Here is a 22,918-nt window from a genome sequence, read left to right as displayed (position 1 = left end):
AGAATGAGACAAGTGATGTATTTTAAACCCCAAAGACCAGTAATGAGCAGAGTAATCCATTATTTCTAATGCTAATGTCTGGTTTACTCTGTGTTGTGTAAGTCCCACTTTCAAAAAGCTCTCATGTAGCCATCTTCTTTTTATGATTTCTGGTTCATTTTCAAAAGTCTGGGCCAGACATCCTATAAAAACGTTATCCTCCTGATCTAACCTCTCCGTCTCTGTCTCCTTCTCCCTCTGCAGAGGATTTTCAACTCGTTTGTGTACACCGAGAAGACATCAAATGGAGAGACAGAAGTGCAGCAGGTGAGTAACAAAGGCTTCTCCCTCCCCCTGTGTGTGTGTTCATGTGTGTCTGCTAGTTTGTGCCATAGACTGTGCCTGTATGTGCCTTAGATGATGTCTGTGGCATTGTGTAGTGCAGGAAAGAACACACACACACACACACACACACACACACACACACACACACACACACACACACACACACACACACACACACACACACACACACCATCAGAGGAAAAAGAGGGTTTATTAAAATTCTACGGCTGCTGTCTCATTGGCTTTGAAGTGCTCTGTCTGTTTTTCCACTCACCTGTCTTTCTCTCAGCTAACAAAATGAAATCAGAGGTGCAGTCAGTCTGTATGAGAAGGCTGAGAGAAGACAATGGCATATTTAAAAATATATATAACAACTCTCAGAGGATCTTTTTCAATTACCCTATGTCCGGAAGTCATCATCTGTGTGCTCCTAGATTGGTGAGGTTATGGTCAGAATGTCCATCATCTGGCGTCCAGTCAAACGTGTACGTCTGCAGGCAAGATGTGCATACTTTATATACAGGGATCTAACTGTGAGTGTTTCCAAGATCTTTAAAATGTGACTAGACGTCACACTGGAAAATAGCCACCAGCAAGAACAGGCTGGTTGGTGTTTGTGTGTATTTCCTGGTGAATGTGTGTCTGTGTTTTCTTCTGTGTGAAATGTTTAGTATAACTCGTTTTGCAATATTGACTCCAACAGAAGCGGCACTATTGGCCTTCCAATTCTAGCTTCAAAAAACTATTGTGTTGTCCTTGGAAACTTTCAATAAATGTCATTCATTATAGTTGGAATGTTTTGAAGCTATTGGGGATAATATGAGGAATTTTATGAGATTCTCGTGGCAATGTTTGGAAATGTTCATGTAAATTTACAGCAACTTCAGAGGATTTTTTTTTAGTTTTATCAAAAACGTTATGGACGTTATTTATTTACATTGTACATTTGAAGTTTTTGTCAGAATCTTCTGTGGTTAAACAAAAGTTTTATGGAAATTTAAGACATTTTCGTTATTTTAGTTGTAAATTTGAACTCTGAGACCTTTCTGTGATGTTCAGGTTGACTTCTTGAAAATGCAGATTGACGAGGCTTAAAATGTCTGGGTTGTCCTGAACATTTCATGTTGGTCCATGATGTTGTTGTCCTTGCTCCCTAAATCTCATGATCTCACAAAAACAGATAGGTCCCTCCTCTGTACCTGTGTGCATCAGGCCTCCTTTGTCCTGCTTTGCTGCTGTAACTGTACATTTCTCCGTTTGTGAGATAAACAAAGGATTATCTTACCTCTCATCTTAAACAAGGTCCAGAGTCAGTTTTCAATGTGTTGATATTTTTACTTTTTGAAAACATTTCATTATCAGAACAGAAGGCAACAAGAGAATTTTTCCCTCAGCTGAAAACCCCTACTTCTGCAAAGTGCTCTCTAGTGCTCCAAGCTGGATTGCTTTCAAAGGAGCGCCTGATGTTTCCAACTTGGAAAAAACTCTTTGGTGAACTCAGGCCCTGAAGGATTTCCTTTCACAGAAACCTCATCCACAATACTTAGTCTTAGGTTTTGGAATTGGTGTCACATAGATTTGATGTTTCTTAATGAGCACCAGTCCCAGAGCACTACTTTCTCTCGTGTTTGTTCCATGTAAGAATACATTTTAACCATTTTAATTCCGTTGGCCATCTCGTGGAGTGCACATACATTCAATCTGCAGCTTTTCAGAGCGGTTGCCAGTTAATTCAGGCGACAGCACTGGGACAGTTGGCTTGACAAATTTCCCTCTGAGGAGCTGTGTCCACCAGCCAAAGTGAGACTCAATTAGGAGAGGGTCTGCAGAGGAAGAAGGGGCCACAGAGAGGAGCCACTGGCTTCTCATACAACCTTCTCTTCTAGAAACTCATTATTGAGAGACACACACAGACTTCTGTCCTTTTGTCATGACACACACTCTCCCTATTCCAGAACAGTCTGTTCATACTTATTTTCATCATTCTCTTCTGTTGAATAGTCGCCATTTAAGCATGCAATGCTGTGTTAGCACTTAGTTATTTTAACAAAGTATGACACAGTGTATAATCAGGCTTAATGTAGCTGATGCATCTATTCATTATTGATATCGATATACAGTGTTAAACTGTTTGCCTCCACACTCATTCAGCGTCACACCTACATCCCCGCTCGCCTCACGTTCCCACCAAGAAGCGAAGGTGGATTGTCCTTTGCTCCTGCTGCAATCACCTGTGGCCTGTAGCCCTGTACTGTCGTGTTAGCAGGTTAATGCTAACACAGCAGTATGTCCGTGATCTAAAAAAGGCTCAAGGGGAGGAGTCAGCCGTTCTCATCAATGTAAACATGATGTAAACACGGCTCAACCCTCGACAGTTTGCACGCTTTTATCATCTTTAAGTTTTCACCTTTACAGTTCAGCACATTCAAGAGAGGCATTTACCACCGGACGATTCTCCAGAGATTTGTATCGACTGAATGTGCTCACATTGGCAGAGTGGTTATCAGTTGAGTGTGCTCCTGTAGGTGTGTGACGGTGTGTGAGCCAGTTTTATGTCTTTCGGGAAAATAGTGACATTTAAGAAATGCAAGGATAACGACACACAGAAATGCTTCAATTCAAGTATACAATGCATGTTGATTATCTCACTGTACTTTTATTTGAAATGTTCTGTAGCATTTTATTGGTTTAGTGTATTTACTTTTCAGCATTGGGGATATTCCTGTAGACCACATTGCGTTGGTAAAGCATCGCGTATAAGCGAACAGTGGGGGCTTCACATAGACGCACGCTAAGACACGCACACACACAGAGCTGTTCTCTGGTACTTTCCCCGATGGCGGCACAGTGGTCTGACATCTTGTACCAAGATTCTGTGACATTCATATTGAAGGCGAGACATTGCAGGGGCAATATGAGTAGCTTATTCTTTTAACATGGAAAAAATGAAAATAAAACAGTAATTCACAGGTAGGACTCAAAATATTGTGAATTTGTAACAGTTAAGTTTGGAAAGCTCACTATATTGTTGTTATTTAAATCACCCTTCTTTTGTAGTAAACGTTTTTTTCTTTTCTTTTTTTTGCATGAAAAGAGTTCCTAACTTCTTCAATTCATTCAGATTATTCAGTTAATTACAGCAGCTTCAGCACACAGTCAGCTCGGCAGTCTGGAAGATACTCAACGTTTTTGAAAAAATAATTAGACGCAACTTGTCCACTCCTTTTACCAGTGACAAATGAACTAATTCAGTTCCAACCAACATGAAGAAAGTCATTTATTTACACTGTGCCAGTCCCTTCAAAGTTCCTCAGGTTTGCAGAACTCGTGTAATATTCTTCTCTATTTACCTCAGGCCTGCATTTTCGAGTAACTCTTGGTTTTGCCATAAACACCACTGCCAGGGACTGTGGTCAAAGGCTCACAAACCTCAGTGCTCCCAGCACAAGAGTTCAGGGTGCACCCATTCCACTTAGCCCATCTCTGCGGCTCAACAAAGTCCACCGGGTGCTGCAAACCCGAAAATCTGGTTGGTTGTGTGGGAGAGTGGAGAGACGAGGCCTGTGTTTTGGAGAGTGTGGTTAATCTGCAGAGTGCAGGCTTTGGCTGCACACTGTAACTTTAGCTGTAACTTGCACTGCTCAAAGTTTCTGGAATATTTCGATTCATTCTATTAAAAGTCAAGTCTTACTTTGGAAACACTCCTTGTCTGAACACTGGCCCATTTTTACCTTTCTTTAATCCCATGTCTATTTAGCTAATTGCCATGCTGCCATGCATGGAACGCACTGTGTGTCAAGTGTGTTAGGGTGCACATTTAAGTGTATTAATGTGTGTGTGTGTGTGTGTGTGTTTTTGTGGTAGAGGTGTAATTGTGGGCTGTGCCTCAGGCCCTTGTTAAACCGCTAATAGTACCGTAAATTCCGGACTATAAGCCGCTACTTTTTTCTCACACTTCGAGCACTGCGGCTTCTACTCCGGTGCGGCTAATGCATGGATTTTTTATGGGGGACAATGAGCTTCTGCCGCAAAAACTTTTGACTTCGTCACGTCGGATCTTAATATCAGTCATTTTGCGCTTCATGCACGCACCCTCATCATGGCAAACACACGGAGAAATACATATGATGCAGCTTTCAAGTTAAAGGCGATCGACCTGGCTGTCAAGGAAGCTAACAGAGCTGCTGCACGTTAAGATGACACTGACAGCGACAACAGAGACTGAGGAAGTGAGTAATGAGGTCATTCTGAGGCAGTGAATGGATGGACTTTTTCTTGTGAAATATATTACGGTCATCTTTTTCATCAGCCGTGTTACAGACACCGTCGGCTAGGCTTCGTATTGTAACGGTTCATGTTGTAAAGTCAGTAGTTGATAATGTGTTCATAATTCCGATTATGTGGAGAGTCAGTGAATGCACCAGCGAGAACGTGTTGAGTGGCTGTATGAGAGAACGCTGGGGGAGAGAGTTGGATTGTTACGGCAAGTTATGTGTTGCTCTCTGCTGTAAACGGCGTGGTCACGGCCGACAGTGATCGGGTTATTAAAAGTTATTATTTGAACGCTCTCGTCGTCCTTTAACGTCCGTACGGACGCTACAGTATTTGCGGATGTTACCGGTAGCCTACGTCTGTGTAAATAGCTCTTGTTATAGCGTGGACACCTGCGGCTTATAATCAAGTGCGGCTTATATATGTACAAATACATTTATTTACTTATTTTTAGCCGGTGCGGCTTATATCCAGGTGCGCTCAATAGTACGGAATTTACGGTAATAGCGGCCGGCTGATGAGGTGTGTAAGCGGTCAGTGGGTCGTGCTACATTTCCCTGGTCCTGGCTTGAAAAACAGCCCCATTTGGAGGCAGGGATGTGAACAAAGGGGGTCCAGTTACTATGGAAATAAGCCTTTTCTCTGTATTCATCCAGACCGAGAAGGTAACTCACAATGGCTTTCGAAAATATACAGACCACCTCCATTTTCCCTGCAGATTGAGTGTGAGTTAGTGTAGTTTATGTAAAATGGAAACTATATTTACACACGGAGACGGACACTTCAATCAAGTTAATTGGATCCCTTTTTTCATTCAAGTGAGGTCATCATTTAGCCTGCTCATTTTATAGAGACTAACTGCGTGTGTATTTGTGTGTTTGTGTGTGTGTGTTTGTGTGTGTGTGTGTGTGCGCGTGTTTGTGTTTGTGTGTGCGCGCATGGTGATCATTTGGCTACTTGAAGCTTTGGTCAGAAGTAAATTGAAGACTCACCAACCATCACTAATGATTGTCTGATAAGTGTTTGTTTTTCCTCTGTGCAGCTCGCCAAAAAGATCCGTGAAAAGTTCAACCGCTACCTGGATGTAGTGAACCGGAACAAACAGGTGGTGGAGGCCTCCTACACGGCACACCTAACCTCTCCACTCACCGCCATACAGGACTGCTGCTCCATACCTGCATCTATGATGGAGTGAGTACACTTCTCCTCGATACACACGCACACACACACACACACACACACACACTCAAAGTTTTTTTCTTGGCTCACTCATAACGCTGTGAACATAATCTCGACAGGAGGTTCATTCTGTTTGAAAACACACCTTTCATTGTTAGCATCTGAACTATACAGTACATCTGCTTTTTGCTCCAGAAACAAATCCCCACCTCTCCTTTTGTTTAAACTTGTTTTCATCATTGCCAGATTACGTCACACAATTTACAGCCTTAAGCAGCTCTGGCATGCTTACACATTTGTTTGGATTTTTAAACCCAATCCTTGTTCCAGAACATTTTTAAGCATTCATCAGCCGTGCATGTTTTTTATTTGCTGCAGTGTGTGTTTAATAAGAAAAAGTGTATTCTTGTTGGAGCCCAGTCAGGCAGTGGGATATTAGGTTTGACTTTCTGAAAGCTGTCATCATCTCATACTCACTATTGGAACGGAGGTCTATATCTGAAATGACTTAAAGGGATAGTTCTGTATTTTGGGGGTTGTGGGATGTATGAGGTATCTGACCATAGTAATTATATTACCCACAAAAGATGCTGGTCAGCATGGCTCTTTTAAGTGGAGACTGGCATGCACGGAAGCTGCGCTGTACAGCTATGACGACGGGGACTTTTGCTCCAATTAAGCAAATTTGAAGAAAATCTGAGATTAAAAAGCAACAATGGGTTAAATGTTATGGTTATGTTGTAAATTCTTGGCACTTAATTTCCTGCTAGCAGGCTGCTTTGCTTTAGCACTACTTTGGCACACCACATACATGTTCCTCCGCCTGCAGCGCATTGATCAGCTGTTTGGGTTTGTAGTGTACAAAAAAGTGTTTAGATCAAGTAATAATGTATAAAGTCAGCAAGGTGTGATCTGGGGAAGTGGACTGGCCTCCACAGAGTCCAGAAGTGAAAATGATAGAGGCAGTATGGGAGCACGATGTGCTGGATGGTATTATATACCTGAACATTTTAAACGCTTAAGTGCAAAGACAGTCTGTAGAAGCCATCGTGTTCTGAAAAAGTTTTTTTTGTTATATTTTGTGTACTTATTTCCTGTTTGTGACACAAAAGACTAACACAGTAATAGAGCAATAAATATGGATAGTCATCACATGCTAAACCCAAAGCTCATGAGAGCAGGATCCCAGTGTTAGGGTTATAATGTACTGAAATTGGACCTCTTATTATAGGATTGACAGTGTAATTAGTCACATAAAGGCACACAATGTGATGACACAGTGTTAACTTCGTTGTGTACTAAATATAGCTCGGAGGCCTACATGAGCCATGGAGCTTTAGAAAAGGCTTTCCCACATGAAGAAAACACTTTTAAAAAACTGGCTGTGGGATTGAAAATGTCAGATTCAAACCCTCTGCTGAGAGAGTTTAAAATTGCCCCGGCCCACAGTTCAGAGTGAGTTTTTTTAGCCAATCACAGACTCCAGCAGGCAGAAACAGAGTTCAAAGCTGAGCTCAGATAGAGAGAGAGCTGCTTTTAGTTCTAATCTACAGAGCCGCAGCTGTCTCTCCCCCTCGTCCTCTCCCTCTCTCTCTCCATTTCTGTCTATCTTCCTCTCCTTTATCAGCCAATCAACTAGTTATTGCTCTCTGAAGTTTTTCTCTCTGCAGACTTTCACAGGCTGCAAGGTCACCTGCCCCCCCCCCCCCCCCCCCCCCCCTCTTTTTGTCAGTCGGGCAGAGAGGAGGTGGTCTGGCTCTGGGCCACTAGCCACCTGTAGCCGAATCATTCACATGACATGCTGGACATACATTCAACAGTTGTTCACACGCTAACATGTTGTATTTATGTCCCAACATGTGCTGTCTATAGCCAGGTCTGAAACCCGGGATTTACAGCTTACAGACGGTTTGAGGCAGATTTTGCAGAGAAAAGATTATATAAGACCGTGATATGAAGGATAGAATGATGCAGGGGGAATCACATGGGTGGTGCTGGTTGGGAGGGGAGGTAGAAATACCAAACTGAAGCTGAATCTGACGGATCCCTGAACTTCAAAGGATCTTCCTCAGGGGAAGATAAAGGCACGGAGCTCTCTCGCTTTCATTTTTCGGGGTTATGCAGGATCCCAAGATAGTTGAAGAAGCAGAATGTAGAATAGGTTTGGTCTTTCTTTTTCAGTTCACTTCATCAGAGAGCTTCGGCTCCCATACATCTTCCTACTTTATATCTGAAAAATGGGAAGAGCTGTAGTTCTGTTGTTTTGAAGTGATAACAAAATCAACATTGTTCTTGAATTATATTTAAAAATTTCTGACGATAATTACATGGGTTTTTCTTGTAACACATTTCCCATATGAACCCATATTACAATAATGTAAGTATATGTAGGAGGAATTTAAATGCCAAATATACACCCCTGAATTGAAGTGTTCCTGGGTCTTGTCAACTAGAGGGAACTGGAAATGTCTTTAAAGCCCTTTTTCCAACAAGCAGCCCAGTTCAGCTCAGTACTGTCCGGTTTACATTTATTAACAGTCGAGGTTCCACTTTAGTTAACACTGCTACATTTACTGTGATGTTTATCAGTGCACACCTTCCCTGAAAATGAGAGATTTAAAATAAAAAAAATAAATAAAAAAACATTTACAAGTTCTCAGACTTGTAACATGCACTATTCTTCCTTGGCAAAGGATTAATCGGTCATCTTTTTTATTGTAGGCGTCCCATGAAGATTCCTAATGTCATCTTTCTGGTTGAACAGGATCCATACCAGACTCAGGACGGGACTTGCGTTCCTTGTAGTGAACCTCTGAGTGCCCTTCATTAGTCTCAGGCATCAGCTGCTTGTGGGGGTCTCAGTCAGGTCAGCCAGTTTAGAGAGGGATCAGGTGGTTCACAGGGTGTCCATATCTGTTAGCCATCAAGCTAGTAGGCTATCATTTCTCAGGGAGGCCACTAAGGGCAGTGCTTAGCGCCTGCTGGTATGCTTTAATCACTGCTGGGTCTCAGCGACAGGCTGGACCTGAAAATAGCTAATGTATATGACTAGTAGAGTTGTTGCGTGTGTGACTGTGTGTTTGTATTTTTAACATGAAACCTCCTGGTGCTCATTTTCAACAGCCCCACTGCTATGTAGTTGTAAAAGTGAGAAGTGTGCTGGGGAGCAGCCTGGGCGGTACTTAACAGTCTCATTTCTCCAGTAGTATAGAAGAGATAAGCTGTAAACGAACTGTGCAGAGAAAATACTGTTCATATGTCGCTGAAGGGTTCTCTTTAGGAGGATAAAACAACAGTGGAAAGGAGAGGGAAGATATAGTTAGATGTGAGCATGGTTAAGGTGTCCTTGAGTGTTTATCTTTTTCCTGAACATCTATCCAGTCGTCTGGGGGATTGTTTGTTCACAAACACTCTCATGTTACCATCTGTACCATTACACTGATCACCACGTCTCCAGTACGGAGACATACTTTCTTTCTATGTCCTTTATGGTGTATGCCAGTATATTGCCATATTTAAACACTATTTTGATGCGTTGATTTGTGTTGAAAATAGAAACTTGGTTCTTGGTTCAAGGGTTCAAGGTTTAGGTTTACCTATTGTTGTTTAGGTTTACTTTAGTAACCAGCACACTGATGAATTGATGCACAGTACCGTTTTTTTCATTTCATTTCTCGCACACCTTGTTTGAATCACGTGTTCTTTCTAATCCTGGCCAAATGGGTTTGTGACATTTATTGCATACAACCTAAAATATTTAGTTGTTGTTGAGTAATTCCTTTGAAAGGAACTCGGATTCAAAGAACAAAATGAGATTTTAATCATATTTCACATATTTATTTCAGGCATCTTAACTAAACAAACTATACAGTCGTGGGTTTGAATCTACAAGCAGTTTGTCTTCTGTCTTGGTGCTGAACACTAATCCCTAAGTTTGCCTCAATGACCTCTTGATAACTTTCCAACATGCAGTAACATCATATCAGTGATGATATTCCAGATGTCAAATACCTTCAGTAATAATTAAGCAAAGATTAAAGACTGCATGCTGCTAATACAGAGCTCCTGTTTCTGAAGAGACATTCTCACTATCTGAGCCACGGGCAGATTTACAGTCCACATCAAGAGTATACGGATCACCAGTGAGGAGCTCCTCGGTGTTGCAGCTTCAGGTCAAGCTGCTCATTCAGCACGATGATGATACCTCTGTTTTGTCGTGAGCGAAGGAAGGACATGGCAACATATCAGAAGAATTAGGAGGAGGTTCGTTCAAATCACTTCAACAGCTGTGAATATTTGTCAGAATATTTTCCAGAACTCCCTATGGCCTCTGTAAATGTCAGTTTCTTCCTCTCTCCTTCTCCCCTCTGGTCTTCTATGTTGGTCCGCCCTGTACTCCCTTAAATGTTCTCCTCCTAAGTCCCTCTGCTTTAACTGTTTTGTCCTTCCAGCCTCTGTCTGCCATGTTGATATACTCCCATCCTCCTCACCCTCCTTTAAGTTCGCCTTTTACTGCTTCCTTCCTCCCCTTCTTTACGGTTTCCTTCCTCCACATCTCCACTGATATTCAAGGACAGGTGAAGAGGTGAGGCGGTCTTAAGATCTGCAGCTATTTTCCTATGCTCGCATACCATATCTGATTTACAGTCTAATCTGACAACCAAATGTATAATCCATTCACTTTGCAAATCTCGTTTTCTTCATCAAGCAGCTTTCTTAATAACAAAACTGAGACCAAGAATGGTTTCCCAACATTTGTACCAAACATCTGTGGCTGACGATCGACCTATTCTCCTGTTTAGGTCTGAGCTTTGGTAGCTTTGTTGGTCTGTGCTCCTCTGGTTAAATTTGGATTGCTGCTTGTTTTTTATGGTTTTATTTATTGATGTCAGTGTGGAGGCAGCTGAATGTGTGCAACCCTTAAAGTAAGAGACTCTTAAGTGTCCTCATGGGGTTATTTGTCCTGGACTTATCGCATCACAGACTTTAAAATTTAACACAACATAAGTATCTCATTCTCCCGAGAATCCAGAAGTGTAACGCATTTATTGGACCCAAATCTGTGATGTATTCACATTGTGTTATAATGCCTCAGAGCAGACTTAATCACGTCAGCTTTGTCAGCCAGAGTTTTGAGCTTGGGCCCCTCTAGCCCAATCTATATTTCATGATACCACCACTCCACTCATACGTCAGCTTGTGGGTAAGCTAACAAACAACACAGCTGTATGTGAGTCTAAATGTTTGAAGTGATTATAATCAGAGATACTGTATCAGTCATCATGAACAGTTCTATGAACCCTATTCTTTTCTGCCTCCCAGTGAGATCTAAATAAGAGACTAAATAATGAATGTTCATTTTTTGTATAATAATAATAAAATAGATAAAAAATACTTCAGATACGCTAATCTAACTGTGCTGAAAACAGTCCAATGACTTGGAAATGAATTAAGATACTTAAACCTTTCCTTGATGTCAATACGAGCTTAATGCACAAGAAAAAGAGGATTCATCCTTTAACAGGCACAAATTCAAAACAGAATTTCATACAAATGAGGAAAATACAGATTTTCTTTTCAACGTTTCTCCCTGCTCGGCACTCTGTCTCCCGCCCTCCTTCTTTGTCCTTTGCCATTCACATGGCGGATATAAGGGATAGCAGGAAAGATTTATCCATTCCACGTCATCATCTATTCTCTAAAGTGTCTAGCTGTACGTTCTGATTCAGATCAATTGCAAATATGTTCTCCTCACCCACCGTTACACACATGACAAACCATACAGGTTTTACTCAAAGAGCTTTTTTACCAAAGCCAGACACTCGAACACAAAATTCCTCTCTGCATATTGCTATCACAATCCGATCTGTTTGGTTCGAGCTTCCTTTTAGCCCTCTCCATTAACCAAACTAGCTTGCATCCTGCTTCACTTCTGCGTTTCAGTAAGAGATACAAATACAGTTAATAGGGTATTGCACTTGAAGTTGAAGATGGCACAACAGCAAGACTCTTCAAGGAGATCGTACTCATGGGGTCCTCTGTGGATATTCTGCAGCAGGATACAGCTACATAGAATAGTATGTTTTAAATTAGAAAAAGGAAGTAACTGCTGAACGTGGCAGGTGTCATCTCATTTAAATACTTCTGCCTGTTTCACTTTGAGTTGTAAGTACACTCTTTTTCTCCTGAAGATATTTAAATGATGGGGAAAAATGTTATTTCCCTCTCATGGCAGCTTTTGGTTTTTTTTAGATTTGATGCATATTTTCTAACTTATTTTCTTCAATACTTGTACTTTATTCTGGGCTAAAAGAAAAGAGAGAGTTACGTTTCAGTCAAAATGTGTAGCACCAAAACTAAGTCGTATTTTCAGTCTCTCCCCGGATTAACGCATATTATCAGTGTTTTGTATCTCTTGAATTGTCTTCAGGATCTTTTCTAATTACCGCATACAGAAAGATCCCTTCTGGGAGGAATGATAATCAAGCCAGCATTCCTACAATACATTATTTATATGCATATTCAGAGGAGGAATTATTTAAAACGTTGTGTGTTCACATTGTAACGCTCTTGGATAAGAGTTTGGATTTCCACTATTATTTTTCATATTTTGTGATTCATTAAGCTTCTGTGGCTGTTCCTGCTCCAGTCTGGTGAGTCCAGCCTTTCAGCAAAAACAGATTTTTTTTTTTTGTGTGCCCTCGTTAAGATGTCTGATCAGAATCGAATCGCTCTCTCCCTCATTCTCATGTGTGTTTTTTTGATGTGGAATTCAAAGCAGCTGCAAATGTATTTTTTATCTGGCACACATTTCTGCCCACCCCTTCTATGCAGAGCGGGCTGAGGCAGAATAGTAATGACTTCGGCCTTATGGGACTCTAATGAGTGAAGTTCAAACGTAGCCTTCACATCACAGCACCTGTCAATCAAACCAGACTGGTGCCAGGTCCACAAGCAGAGGGAGCCAAACAGTGTGTAGCATCTGCGTGTGTGTGTGTGTGTGTGTGTGTGTGTGTGTGTGTGTGTGTTTACGTGTGCACATGTGTGTGTGTATGTAGCCAAGCCAGAAGGAGGGAGGGGGGGCTCGTTTGCAGGATGGCAGGATCAAAGCAGCCAGACTTGGTGCAGTGCAGAAATAGGCAGCTCCTCTGCATACCTGCCATTTTTGGTCAGCTACTAACTGCAGAGAGATAGACTCTGGAAACCGTGCAACCTGTCGTATAACGGCTTGTGCTGTTGGTTAACAATGAAACAAATAACTGAAAATAATACGTGTGAGGATGTTTGCAGCAAAACCAAGAGTTAAAGAAGTGCTCACTGCTACACCGTCTGATTTTTTTGTCTCTCACCTCTTAAAGTCAACAGGGTTTGTGTAAGCTCAATGATGGTGGGATATTTGCGCCATTTTTACACCTCAGCTACAATATGTAAGGCACGGAGAAATTAATGTGGTTCACAGGGTGTCATTAAATTAAATTATTTCTCAGAAAAAGTGACTTCTTGAGTCAATTTCTCAGCCTTCTGCCACTGTGACCAAACTCCACGGATGGATGGATGGATGGATGGATGGATGGATGCTGGGCAGGGCTCTGTGATAGATGATGCTGGATCAACTGCATTCAGACGTATTCTGGAAACTGGGCATTACCTTTGTTAAGAGGAAAGAAAGTTTGAGCAGCTCTCCATGGAAAATGTGATTCTAGTCATTATTCTTCTCTAATTTGAAGTCTGGGTAACAGATGATACAGCCAACAATTCAAATAGGCTTAAATGAAACCAGCAGAATCTATTAGTTTCAACAGATGTTTTCGTGCAATTAGATGTACTTTATGATTTCACATATATTTTTTGTCTGGCAGTCCAGAGCTTTATTAGTTGAGGCCTAGATTTAACTATAAAGCCAGAACTATTGGCAAACCTGTGGGGTTTTTATTCTATTGGAAATGAAGTTGTGCAGCAATAAATCTGTTTGTGCTGAGAGGAAAGTCAGAGCTGCTCCACCAACAAATGAGCTGGACACGCTTGATAAACTCCTCAAATGTTGCCTGTTTGTGTGTGTTTAGGTTTGATGGAAACTTCAATACCAACGTCTCCAAGACCATCTGCTGCGACAGACTCTCTCCAACAGTCAATAGCCGAGCTTTCAACCCCGGACGAGACCTCAACTCAGGTATGTTGCACACGCACACAGACATTAAAACACAAACACATAAACAATAAAGGATAAGGATTTGGTACTAAATGAATTGAAGTGGCTTAACGGTTACAAACAGGGAAAACCGTAAAGCTTAAAACCATTTGAGTTTTGAAATGTATTCCATAAATTGCCAACCAAATGCTGAATAATTTAAAAGCTGTTGCCACGGCAACCATTTTTTAATTAACAAGTTGTACGGTTCTTTCTGTTCTTCTTATCTTCTAAAATTTTGAAAGTGGGGGACATTGATCTGATAAAAATAATTAGCTGTGCGTGTTGAAAGAGGGAGGTTTGCAGTCTCTCTCTCTCTTCCCTCTCTTGATCCGTCTTCTCTGCCTTTCCCTCCATTCGAATTTAGAAATATTTTTTATAGCCTCAGATCAAACACACTCTTTTTGACTTTGAACTCAGTCTGCAAATGTATTCATGTGGTTTATGTTTTTATCTTCGTGTTGTTAAGGCTTTGTCAGTTCTGTCCTCACTTTTACCTCAAGTGGTAATTGCATCAGTTTTCACAGAAATGCTCCCCTTTTAAAGTTAAAGAGCATATACAGTATATGTTGGCTCATCATCACTCTCAAAAAGAAGGAACAATGGCACACAGTGTGATTGTGTTCATGCGGAAACATTTATTGAGGGGCCAGATTACACAAGTATATTGCAGAATAAGAATCTCACATCAGTCTGGACCAGTCTGTGTTTGATTGAAAAGAAAATGGATCAAATTGAACAAAACCTGGTCCAACTTTCCCCTGCTGCTCTGTCTGTTCCTCTGCCATGGCTTTGTGTGTTGCTCCTGCTTCAGTAGAAAAAACTTCAAGCTGAGCTGTGTGCATTAGTGAAATACATGCACTGTTTTCTCCCAGAATACTGAACCACACTCTAAACTCTCCATTTTCAGTTCATTATTTTCATTTTTTCCATTTACTGTACTTTAATAATCCCTGAGGGAAAATCTGCTTTATACTCTTGGACCTTAATGTACCATGCACGAACCAGACTTACAGACCATGGATTAATGGAGCAATTTCAGACTGGGGCTGCTACACAGGGAGCCTGCCAGAGCTGTTGGTGGTGCGGTACCTTGCTCAAGGACACTTCGGCAGTACTCTGGGAGTGACCTGGCAGTTCTTAACCGACCTTCCACTTCCCAATCCAAGCCTCTATACAGACTGAGCCCCCCATTCATACAGTACATGGTCCATTTCCCCCAGAAATGTTACATTTGTAAGGGAGTGATTGCACTTATTAAAACTAGTCAGAAAAAGGACTCAAGAATGTACAACGATGGCTCTGGATCTTTCTCAATCTAAAAATGCACCCATTTTCTTCAACAATTTCCCCGACCCCAAAACAATTCTACATTTGAAGCATTCTGTACCCTTAACCTCTCAAACTTGGATAATGTAGTCTCCCATTTCACAAGAAACCACCATCATTTGTTCTTTTTTTGCCATCCTATTGCGGTCAACCATCCCAAGTCCACCTCCCACTTTTTCCTTACATCCTACATCCAACCCAGCCTCCTCTTTCTACAAACCATTCATAATGACTGCCATTCATAACACATCACCATCGGCTGGGTTTTATTTTCCTAACAAGCCAGTCATGGTGAGTTCAAGTTACCCCCCCCGCACACACACACACACGCACGCACGCACACACACACACACACACACACACACACACACACACACACACACACACACACACACACACACACACACACACACACACACACACACACACACACACACACTCTCACTCAGCCCTCCTTGACCCCCATGTTCCCAGCGTATTCATTCTCTCCCATTTGTCTCAGCCCAGTCTAAACAAGCAGCTACAGAGACGAAGGAGGGAGAGAGCGGGTGAGAGAGGGAGGGATAATTAAGAGGGAGAGAATGATGAATGAAGAGGAAGAAGGGAGGGGTGAGAGCTGATTGATACGGAGTAATTATATCAAGACTGTTTTATTCAATCTTCTCTCCTCTTATCTTACATTTTTACTGTTTCTAAGAGGCAGAGGACATCAAAGAGATATTGGTGTAGGATGTGATAACAGTGATAAGTGGTTTTATGTGAAAGAATATAGAGGTGTCTCATTGTTGTTTATGAAGTCTGTTAGGAACATACTATATTTGTCCTTCTTTGAAATGAACCATCTATTTTTTTCAAATGGTGCTTTTAAAGTATGGTTTATGCAGATATTTATTTATAATAAATGTATCATAGTGTTACACAAATATATCAAACTTTACAAATGTCAGTTATGTTGTAGGAGATGGGTCTCATTTGGGTCCCATTTCTTGGCTTCGCCTGCTCGTCTCTTTCTCAGATGATCTAAACATAGTTGGCAGAGTGGAGCACTGTAGGCTGACAGATGTTTAACAAAGCCCTCTTCCACTGTCAACACAACTGAGTGTTTCCTGTTTATACGAGCGTCAGAGATGAATGGACTGACTGGGTTAGGATAATGTACGATGGGCAGTGATTGTGTGCAAGAACAGCTTATTACCAAGAATGTTTCCAAAGGTGTCTTTTGCTGCTCTTTGTAATGTTTGGCAGGTGGATAATTTCAGTTGTTTTATAACCTTTTATTAGTGTGTATATGTCTTCCCTTTTTTGAATTCCAGTAAATATTGAATATATATCATTATCTTCAATCCCTCCAAGCAAAAACAAAACCCTTTAGGGGTGTACTATGCTGGAAGGTCAAAACAGGCTGTTGGAGCCCCATTGATAAACTATTTGTTGACCTGATGTCTGTGTGTGACGTGTGCACTTCACCTGGCTGCTGTGGTCTTAAGAGCGCTGATAGGTAGCCTTCAAATGCGGAGTGTCTTTGTTCGTGGGTTCAATGGAGGAGAGCAAAAGGTTTCCCACAGCAACCTTGTTAAGTTTATAAAAAAAAACAACATTAATTATATGATGAAACATTTTATTTGTGTCATTCTAACGCCCTCCCTCCTCTCTTTACATAAGGCTGTTTTGTGTCGCAGTTGAGGGAAGGAAGTTTCTGCTTTGTGATGGGATCTCTGTGAAGATACTGTTGACTCTGTGAGCGAGCCAGTTAAAAAAAAAAAATAATCTGTCTGTGCTGAGCAAATCCTCAGGCTCAGTGAGTGTGCAGAGGTTGTAGTTTGTGCTGTTATTTCAGCTCGTCCTGCTGTCACAGTTATGACACACAGATTGAATGCAGCGCCAATGTAAAAAAAAAATAAAAAAAACATTTTCAATGGTTACACAGTATTTGGCTGATGGAGATATTTTTATATGAAGGGAGAAGGTTAGCATTAGTTCCCCTTCAAGCTTGTGTGTGTGTGAAAAGCAAATGACTTAAAAACAGATTTTTGACTCTATCCACCGTCCTGTCTCTAAAATAAAGGCGCAAAAAGGCAAAAAATACATGTTTGAAAAAAGAAACAAAATGCTTGCCATTAAAACTGAATTTAAGTCCGGAATTACAGTATATTGATCGTATTTTTAGATAACATTTTCTAAGACGTTTCCGTTACATCACAATGTTTATTATAGAGCTCTTTAAATAAACAAGTGCTTCCAAAAACCACAAGTTTCCAACCAAACGTGAGAACTTGACGGAAATTAAAACACAATAATTTCACTAATTTTGTGATAATGTAACCATCTATCCTGGGGCTGTCTGACGCCACATTAAGCATCTTTTTTTAACTGATCATTCCAGTCGTTTCTCTCAACAGCTCTGATTCACACAAGTATCATAGTCAACCCCTGAACTTAAAATGCCGCTATCCTGAGAGAGCTTTAATGTAAGCTTCTCACTGATACTGACGGAATGAGTCAGGGTTTTGTCGTTTACAGTTTAGGAACAATTTTCAGAGTTTGTCCCTCCACCCTTCCTCTTGAATGAGAGCTAAAGGTGTGGATATCATTCTCTAGAAGTCCCATCCTCACACTGCACACGCCTTGATAATGAGACTTCAAGGCAAGGCTTCTGCAGGCACTTAAGCACCTTTTGTGGAGGTAATAAGTGAGCATTAAAGGCAGGTTTTTCTTGTCTATACATTGCTTTAGAGGAAAATCTGACTCATTCTGCCTTTTCAAAGTTTAATATAAACAAAAAGGAACTCTTAATCATTCTTTAATCCTGTGTGTAATTATTGGTTTCCCCTGCCTTTCCAATTTCCCCCTCCTCACTTATTCCCTTCTCTCTCCTATTTCTCAGTCTCTCTATTTACCCTGTTTTTAAAAATGTTACTACATTTAAATGTCTGACTGCTCTGTCTGCAGTGCTGGCAGACAACCTAAAGTCCAACCCTGGGATAAAGTGGCAGTACTTCAGCTCAGAGGAGGGCATCTTCACAGTCTTCCCCGCCCACAAGTTCCAATGCAAAGGAAGTTACGAGCACCGCAGCAGGTAAAACACTTTTTTCATTTGTTTTTCTCTCATTGTCAATCAAAAAAAATCTGCAGAACACCCAATTTGTTTACTTAGTGCCTGTGTATGGTCTCAAAACAGACGGGCTGAAGTTAAAGCACTCCCCCTCCCCTCTGTCAGTGGCTGTGGGGTGGCCCAGAGGGCACGTAGCTGGCATGTGGCCCTCACACACACCCTGACCACACATGCCCTTGGCAGGAATGTGGCTCTGTACCACTAAAGCCTGTTGGAATTTCACACCTCCATTGTTGTGGGTTTTTTATTGGCTGTGGCTGAAAGATGTTTTGTCCTCTCTTTTTTCTTTTCTCTATCTATTCTTTTGTCTCTCTCTTGCTTCTCTGGTACACTTTTAGATTTTCTTTCTCTCACTTTTTTTAAATCATGTCTCGTGGATTTTCTCTGACTGCTGTTCAAGTCAGTGAGCTGGCATACAGCCATGACATAAATGACATTTCTTGGCCTGCTCCGAGTGTGAATAAGGCTTTGTGAGTACATCATCCCCCTTCCCACCCTGTGTTGTCCAGCAGACCACACACGCAGGCGCTGATCCCCCCCCTGCACCCATTTATACCCCAGCGAGCCAATAATCTACTGACATTAACACATACAGCACACTTTAAAATATATACCTGAAAATAATAGATGATGATCTACATTTATGCATGTTTCAACACTGATGGTCAATATCAGAAAATCAATTGTGATACTTTATATATATTATTAAATAACCTTGCTGTGAGTCTTTCGACGTTACCATGAGTTCATCTTACAGTAAGGGCTCAAAGCTGCTTAAATCACATTTTATTATTCATACCCATCAACTGAAAAGTAAAGACAAACTTTCCTAACCTTTTCAACTTGTGTTAATCATCAGGGAGTCTTGCACATATGGTTTCTTGATAAATAACTCTGCTGAATTGCATGAGAAGGGTTGAACAGCAACCAAAAATAACAGGAAAGGAGATGAAAGGAGAGAAACTACAGTTAGGTGCAGAACTGGATTAGTAAAAGAAACTAAAACTTGAGAGGGTAAAGAGTAGAAGACAAGGTGAGGTTATTGCAGACTCACATTGCTACTCTGGTTTAAGTATAAATCCACAAACTAAATCATGTCCTTCCATAGTTAATGCACGTATATCCAAACTCCCCCTGTTCATGTAAGCCTTCATTGTGACAGTACCATTTCTTTTCTGGTATGTGTTAATGTTGTCTTGTATTTATATCCCTGTATGGTCAAGTGTCTGATCTGGACATGCGTGTTTGTGTGCATTTCTACCCCTGCAGGCCTGTATATGTGTCAGCAGTACGTCCCCAGTCAAAACACATTGTGGTGATTGTGGACCACGGGGCGTCTGTGACTGACACCCAGCTTCAGATCGCCAGGGACTCAGCACTGGTCATCCTCAACGCCATCGATGAGCACGACAAGGTCAGTGAACCAGGGCCTACCAATCTTGTCTCACTTTATTTGGAGGATTGTATGTTTACTGCTCATATTTACAAGTTTACAGAGCATTCAATAATCCTTAATTCCTTGATGATATTGAATAACTTTTTCAATAAACATTATCTTTCTCACTTTATCATTCCTCTCCAGATCTCCATTCTGTCAGTAGCAGAGACGGTTCGCTCCTGTTCCCTGGACCAGTGCTATAAAAGTCTGCTCTCTCCAGCCACCAGTGAGACCAAGAGGAAGATGAGCACCTTCATCTCCAACATCAAGGCCTCTGATGCATCCACACAGCACGCAGCCGGCTTCCAGAAGGCCTTCCAGCTACTCCGAAACACCAGCAGTCTCTGGAAACAAAGTACAAGTAAGGAATCTGGGTTGCCTCAGTGATGACTGCCAGTGTTTTGCATTCATTGATCCGAATGAGTGGGGTGATTAGTTTCTGTTCTTTCAGCCACAGACATGGTGATCATCTACCTGTCATCTGGGATCACGTCCCGCGAGTCGTCGGAGCAGGAGAAGAGAGCGACGCTCAGTGTGGTTAGAGAGGAAAACCGGCACCTCAACAACTCCGTCATGATCCTCACCTACGCTCTCATGAATGGTACGCAGCCCTATTCTTTCAGAAATACAGTCGCTTCAATGAATATTCGACTGCTTGTCATGCTCACACTGCTAGCTCTCTGTACTATGAAAAATTTATTGTGTAAACGCACAACAAGCTGACTGGCTTTGAGATTCAGACATTCTGCTCGTGTTTGTTCGTGTAGTTTGCCAAGATATGCTGTTTTGTAATGTAAGTTAAAGTACCAGGACAGTTGTGAGAAGTGCTGTCTACAGTGGGAATGCTATCGCTACTTATTAGCTTTGCTGCAGTAATTGTAGTGACAGTTTGCGAGCTAACAAAACATACACAGCTTACATTTCTTATTACATCATGATATTTGCCCGTTCAACATTTACATAGGATTGTTCTTGGTAGAATTTGATGAACAATCTTCAGTTCAGATCGCTTGTGTCTATGTTCTTTGGCACAATTTGTTTAAGTGAAGACTGAAGGTTAGAGAGCTGCTCAGAAACCTCAAAGGCTTTTTTGTGTTTGCTGGTGCAGTGCGTATGTTTTCGTTCCCTCTTTTGTTGTCCTTGTCCATCCATATGCCTCCTTTAAAACCTGCAAAAAACCACACGCACACACACCACTGCTGTACATGCATTAGTCCACCATTAATACAGATTGCTTTTGCATCTAAGAATGGAAATGAGGTAGATCTAAGTGAGGAGAGTAAGACTTCAAAGGGCTGTGTGTGTGTGTGTGTGTGTGTGTGTGTGTGTGTGTGTGTGTGTGTGTGTGTGTGTGTGTGTGTGTGTGTGTGTGTGTGTGTGTGTGTGTGTGTGTGTGTGTGTGTGTGTGTGTGTGTGTGTGTGTGTGTGTGTGTGTGTGTGTGTGTGTGTGTGTGTGTGTGTGTTCCATGATGAAAAGGATGCAGAAATCTGTCGTCCTCTGAGTTTATTAGCATTGCATATCCCACAAAAAATATTTGTTTTGTTGCTGAGGCACACAGCTGAACGGCCCTCTGTGTGTGTGTCTTTTTCCCTGCATCTCTTGCCAAACCTGAAGTGCTGATTGTTCAAGGAGATCAGCAGTCCCTTGGCAGTATAATACACAGTTGTTTGATTGTGTACTCCTGTGTGTTTGTGTGTTTGTGTGTGTTGCCTGCCTACTGAGAAGGACTGTGTTGTAATCTGAATCAGCTGATCAGTGTGTCTAGCGAATAGCTGATTTTATTTTAACTGATCACTTTTTAAATGTGTCTTACTCATCATTGCTTCATATTGCAAACTCAATTGGACTTCTGTAAGAACACACCGACTCAGACATTGGGATAGGTACATACTTCTAGGATTGATTCTGGACTTTCCTCTCATCTCCTCGTGAGTCCACAGCCTTTGTTCATTAGACTTTGGGCATTTTGTTGCTCCCAATGTCAGTACAGAGTCGGAAGGAAAGCTTTTATTTTGTCTGCACCTTTTGCTTGGAACAACCTGCAAAATGTAGTTACCCTGAATGTTTTTAAAACCTTCGTAAAAAGTGTATGAGTTTGTGTGTTTTTGTTCTTAAAGCTGTGTCTGATCTCAATGAGACTAACCTGTACAAATGAAGGTTAAATAAATAAAATGTCACTTAACGCCGAAAAAGTTCAATTACAATCTGACTGCTTGTTGCCCCAAAAATATCTAATGCTCTTTTTGGTAACATTGGAAGCAGCAATCAAATGACTAAAACACACAATTAAGCAATCAACAACCATTCAGACAATGTTTATTTGTCAGGCCTTAAACACATATCTTATAACATGTTAATTCAGATATTGTTATGGGTTGGTTTTAGTGATCATTGGATTGACCCTAGATATACAGTATGAGTAGGAATTGACACTACCTCCTTAATAAAAACGGGCAGAAATCTGTTCAATCAGCATTTTCTTCTTTGTTGGTTTGACATTGCCACCTGTGACGTCGCCCTCCCCCCCTCAGGCGTGGTGATCTTCAGAGCAGAGCCTCAGCATTAAAAAGGAATTCTTCTCTAATCCAGTCAGTGATTGGATACTAGCAGACATTCTTTGCGCTATCCTTCCTAATGAGTTGTGGGATGCCAATTGTTCCAGGTGACAGCTGTAAGGTCCATCCATGGTTCTCCACCCTCCTCTAAATGACCTTATGAGGCATTGAAAGATAGAGCCTGAGCTATGTGTTAACTTCTCGGCTGCATAGTTTCTTTCTAAAGAAGAGGGATTTATCTGTGTTGTGATCTCTGAGCCTCACAGATGACAGTTGTGTTCGGCAGACGCCTGGGATTTTATCATGATCATGACGCAGGATCACACGGCCCATGTGAATGAATGAATAATCTCTGCTGCTGATTGCAAATTAGTTCAGGAAATCCTTGTGACATTGTCGACACTGATTCATGACCGTATTGCTTTCAAGCCTCTTGCTGTTTAGCCATGTGAACTGCATGAGGTTGAATTCACTCGTTTGAAAGAATTCTGTTGAATCTGGCCCCTGTTTTGTGGAAGAA

The 22,918-nt window shown here is 41.4% G+C and overlaps 1 protein-coding gene across 1 annotated transcript in view; it reads left to right on the top strand.

The window, feature by feature from the left end:
- The window catches only part of cachd1 (cache domain containing 1), a 74,248-nt gene that overhangs the window by 27,694 nt on the left and 23,636 nt on the right, over positions 1 to 22,918 (top strand). Inside the window, exons 2-8 of the mRNA XM_079350987.1 lie at positions 244 to 306; positions 5,639 to 5,787; positions 13,839 to 13,945; positions 18,242 to 18,368; positions 19,674 to 19,818; positions 19,987 to 20,203; positions 20,294 to 20,443. Of these exons, the coding sequence (XP_079207113.1) occupies positions 244 to 306; positions 5,639 to 5,787; positions 13,839 to 13,945; positions 18,242 to 18,368; positions 19,674 to 19,818; positions 19,987 to 20,203; positions 20,294 to 20,443 (958 nt within the window). The remainder of the gene's footprint in view (positions 1 to 243; positions 307 to 5,638; positions 5,788 to 13,838; positions 13,946 to 18,241; positions 18,369 to 19,673; positions 19,819 to 19,986; positions 20,204 to 20,293; positions 20,444 to 22,918) is intronic.

The sequence above is a fragment of the Symphodus melops genome (genome assembly GCF_947650265.1).
Source record: "Symphodus melops genome assembly, chromosome: 8".
Lineage (NCBI taxonomy): Eukaryota > Metazoa > Chordata > Actinopteri > Labriformes > Labridae > Symphodus > Symphodus melops.
Note: the sequence above shows the minus strand (reverse complement) of the source record. Positions and strands in the feature narration are given on the sequence as shown.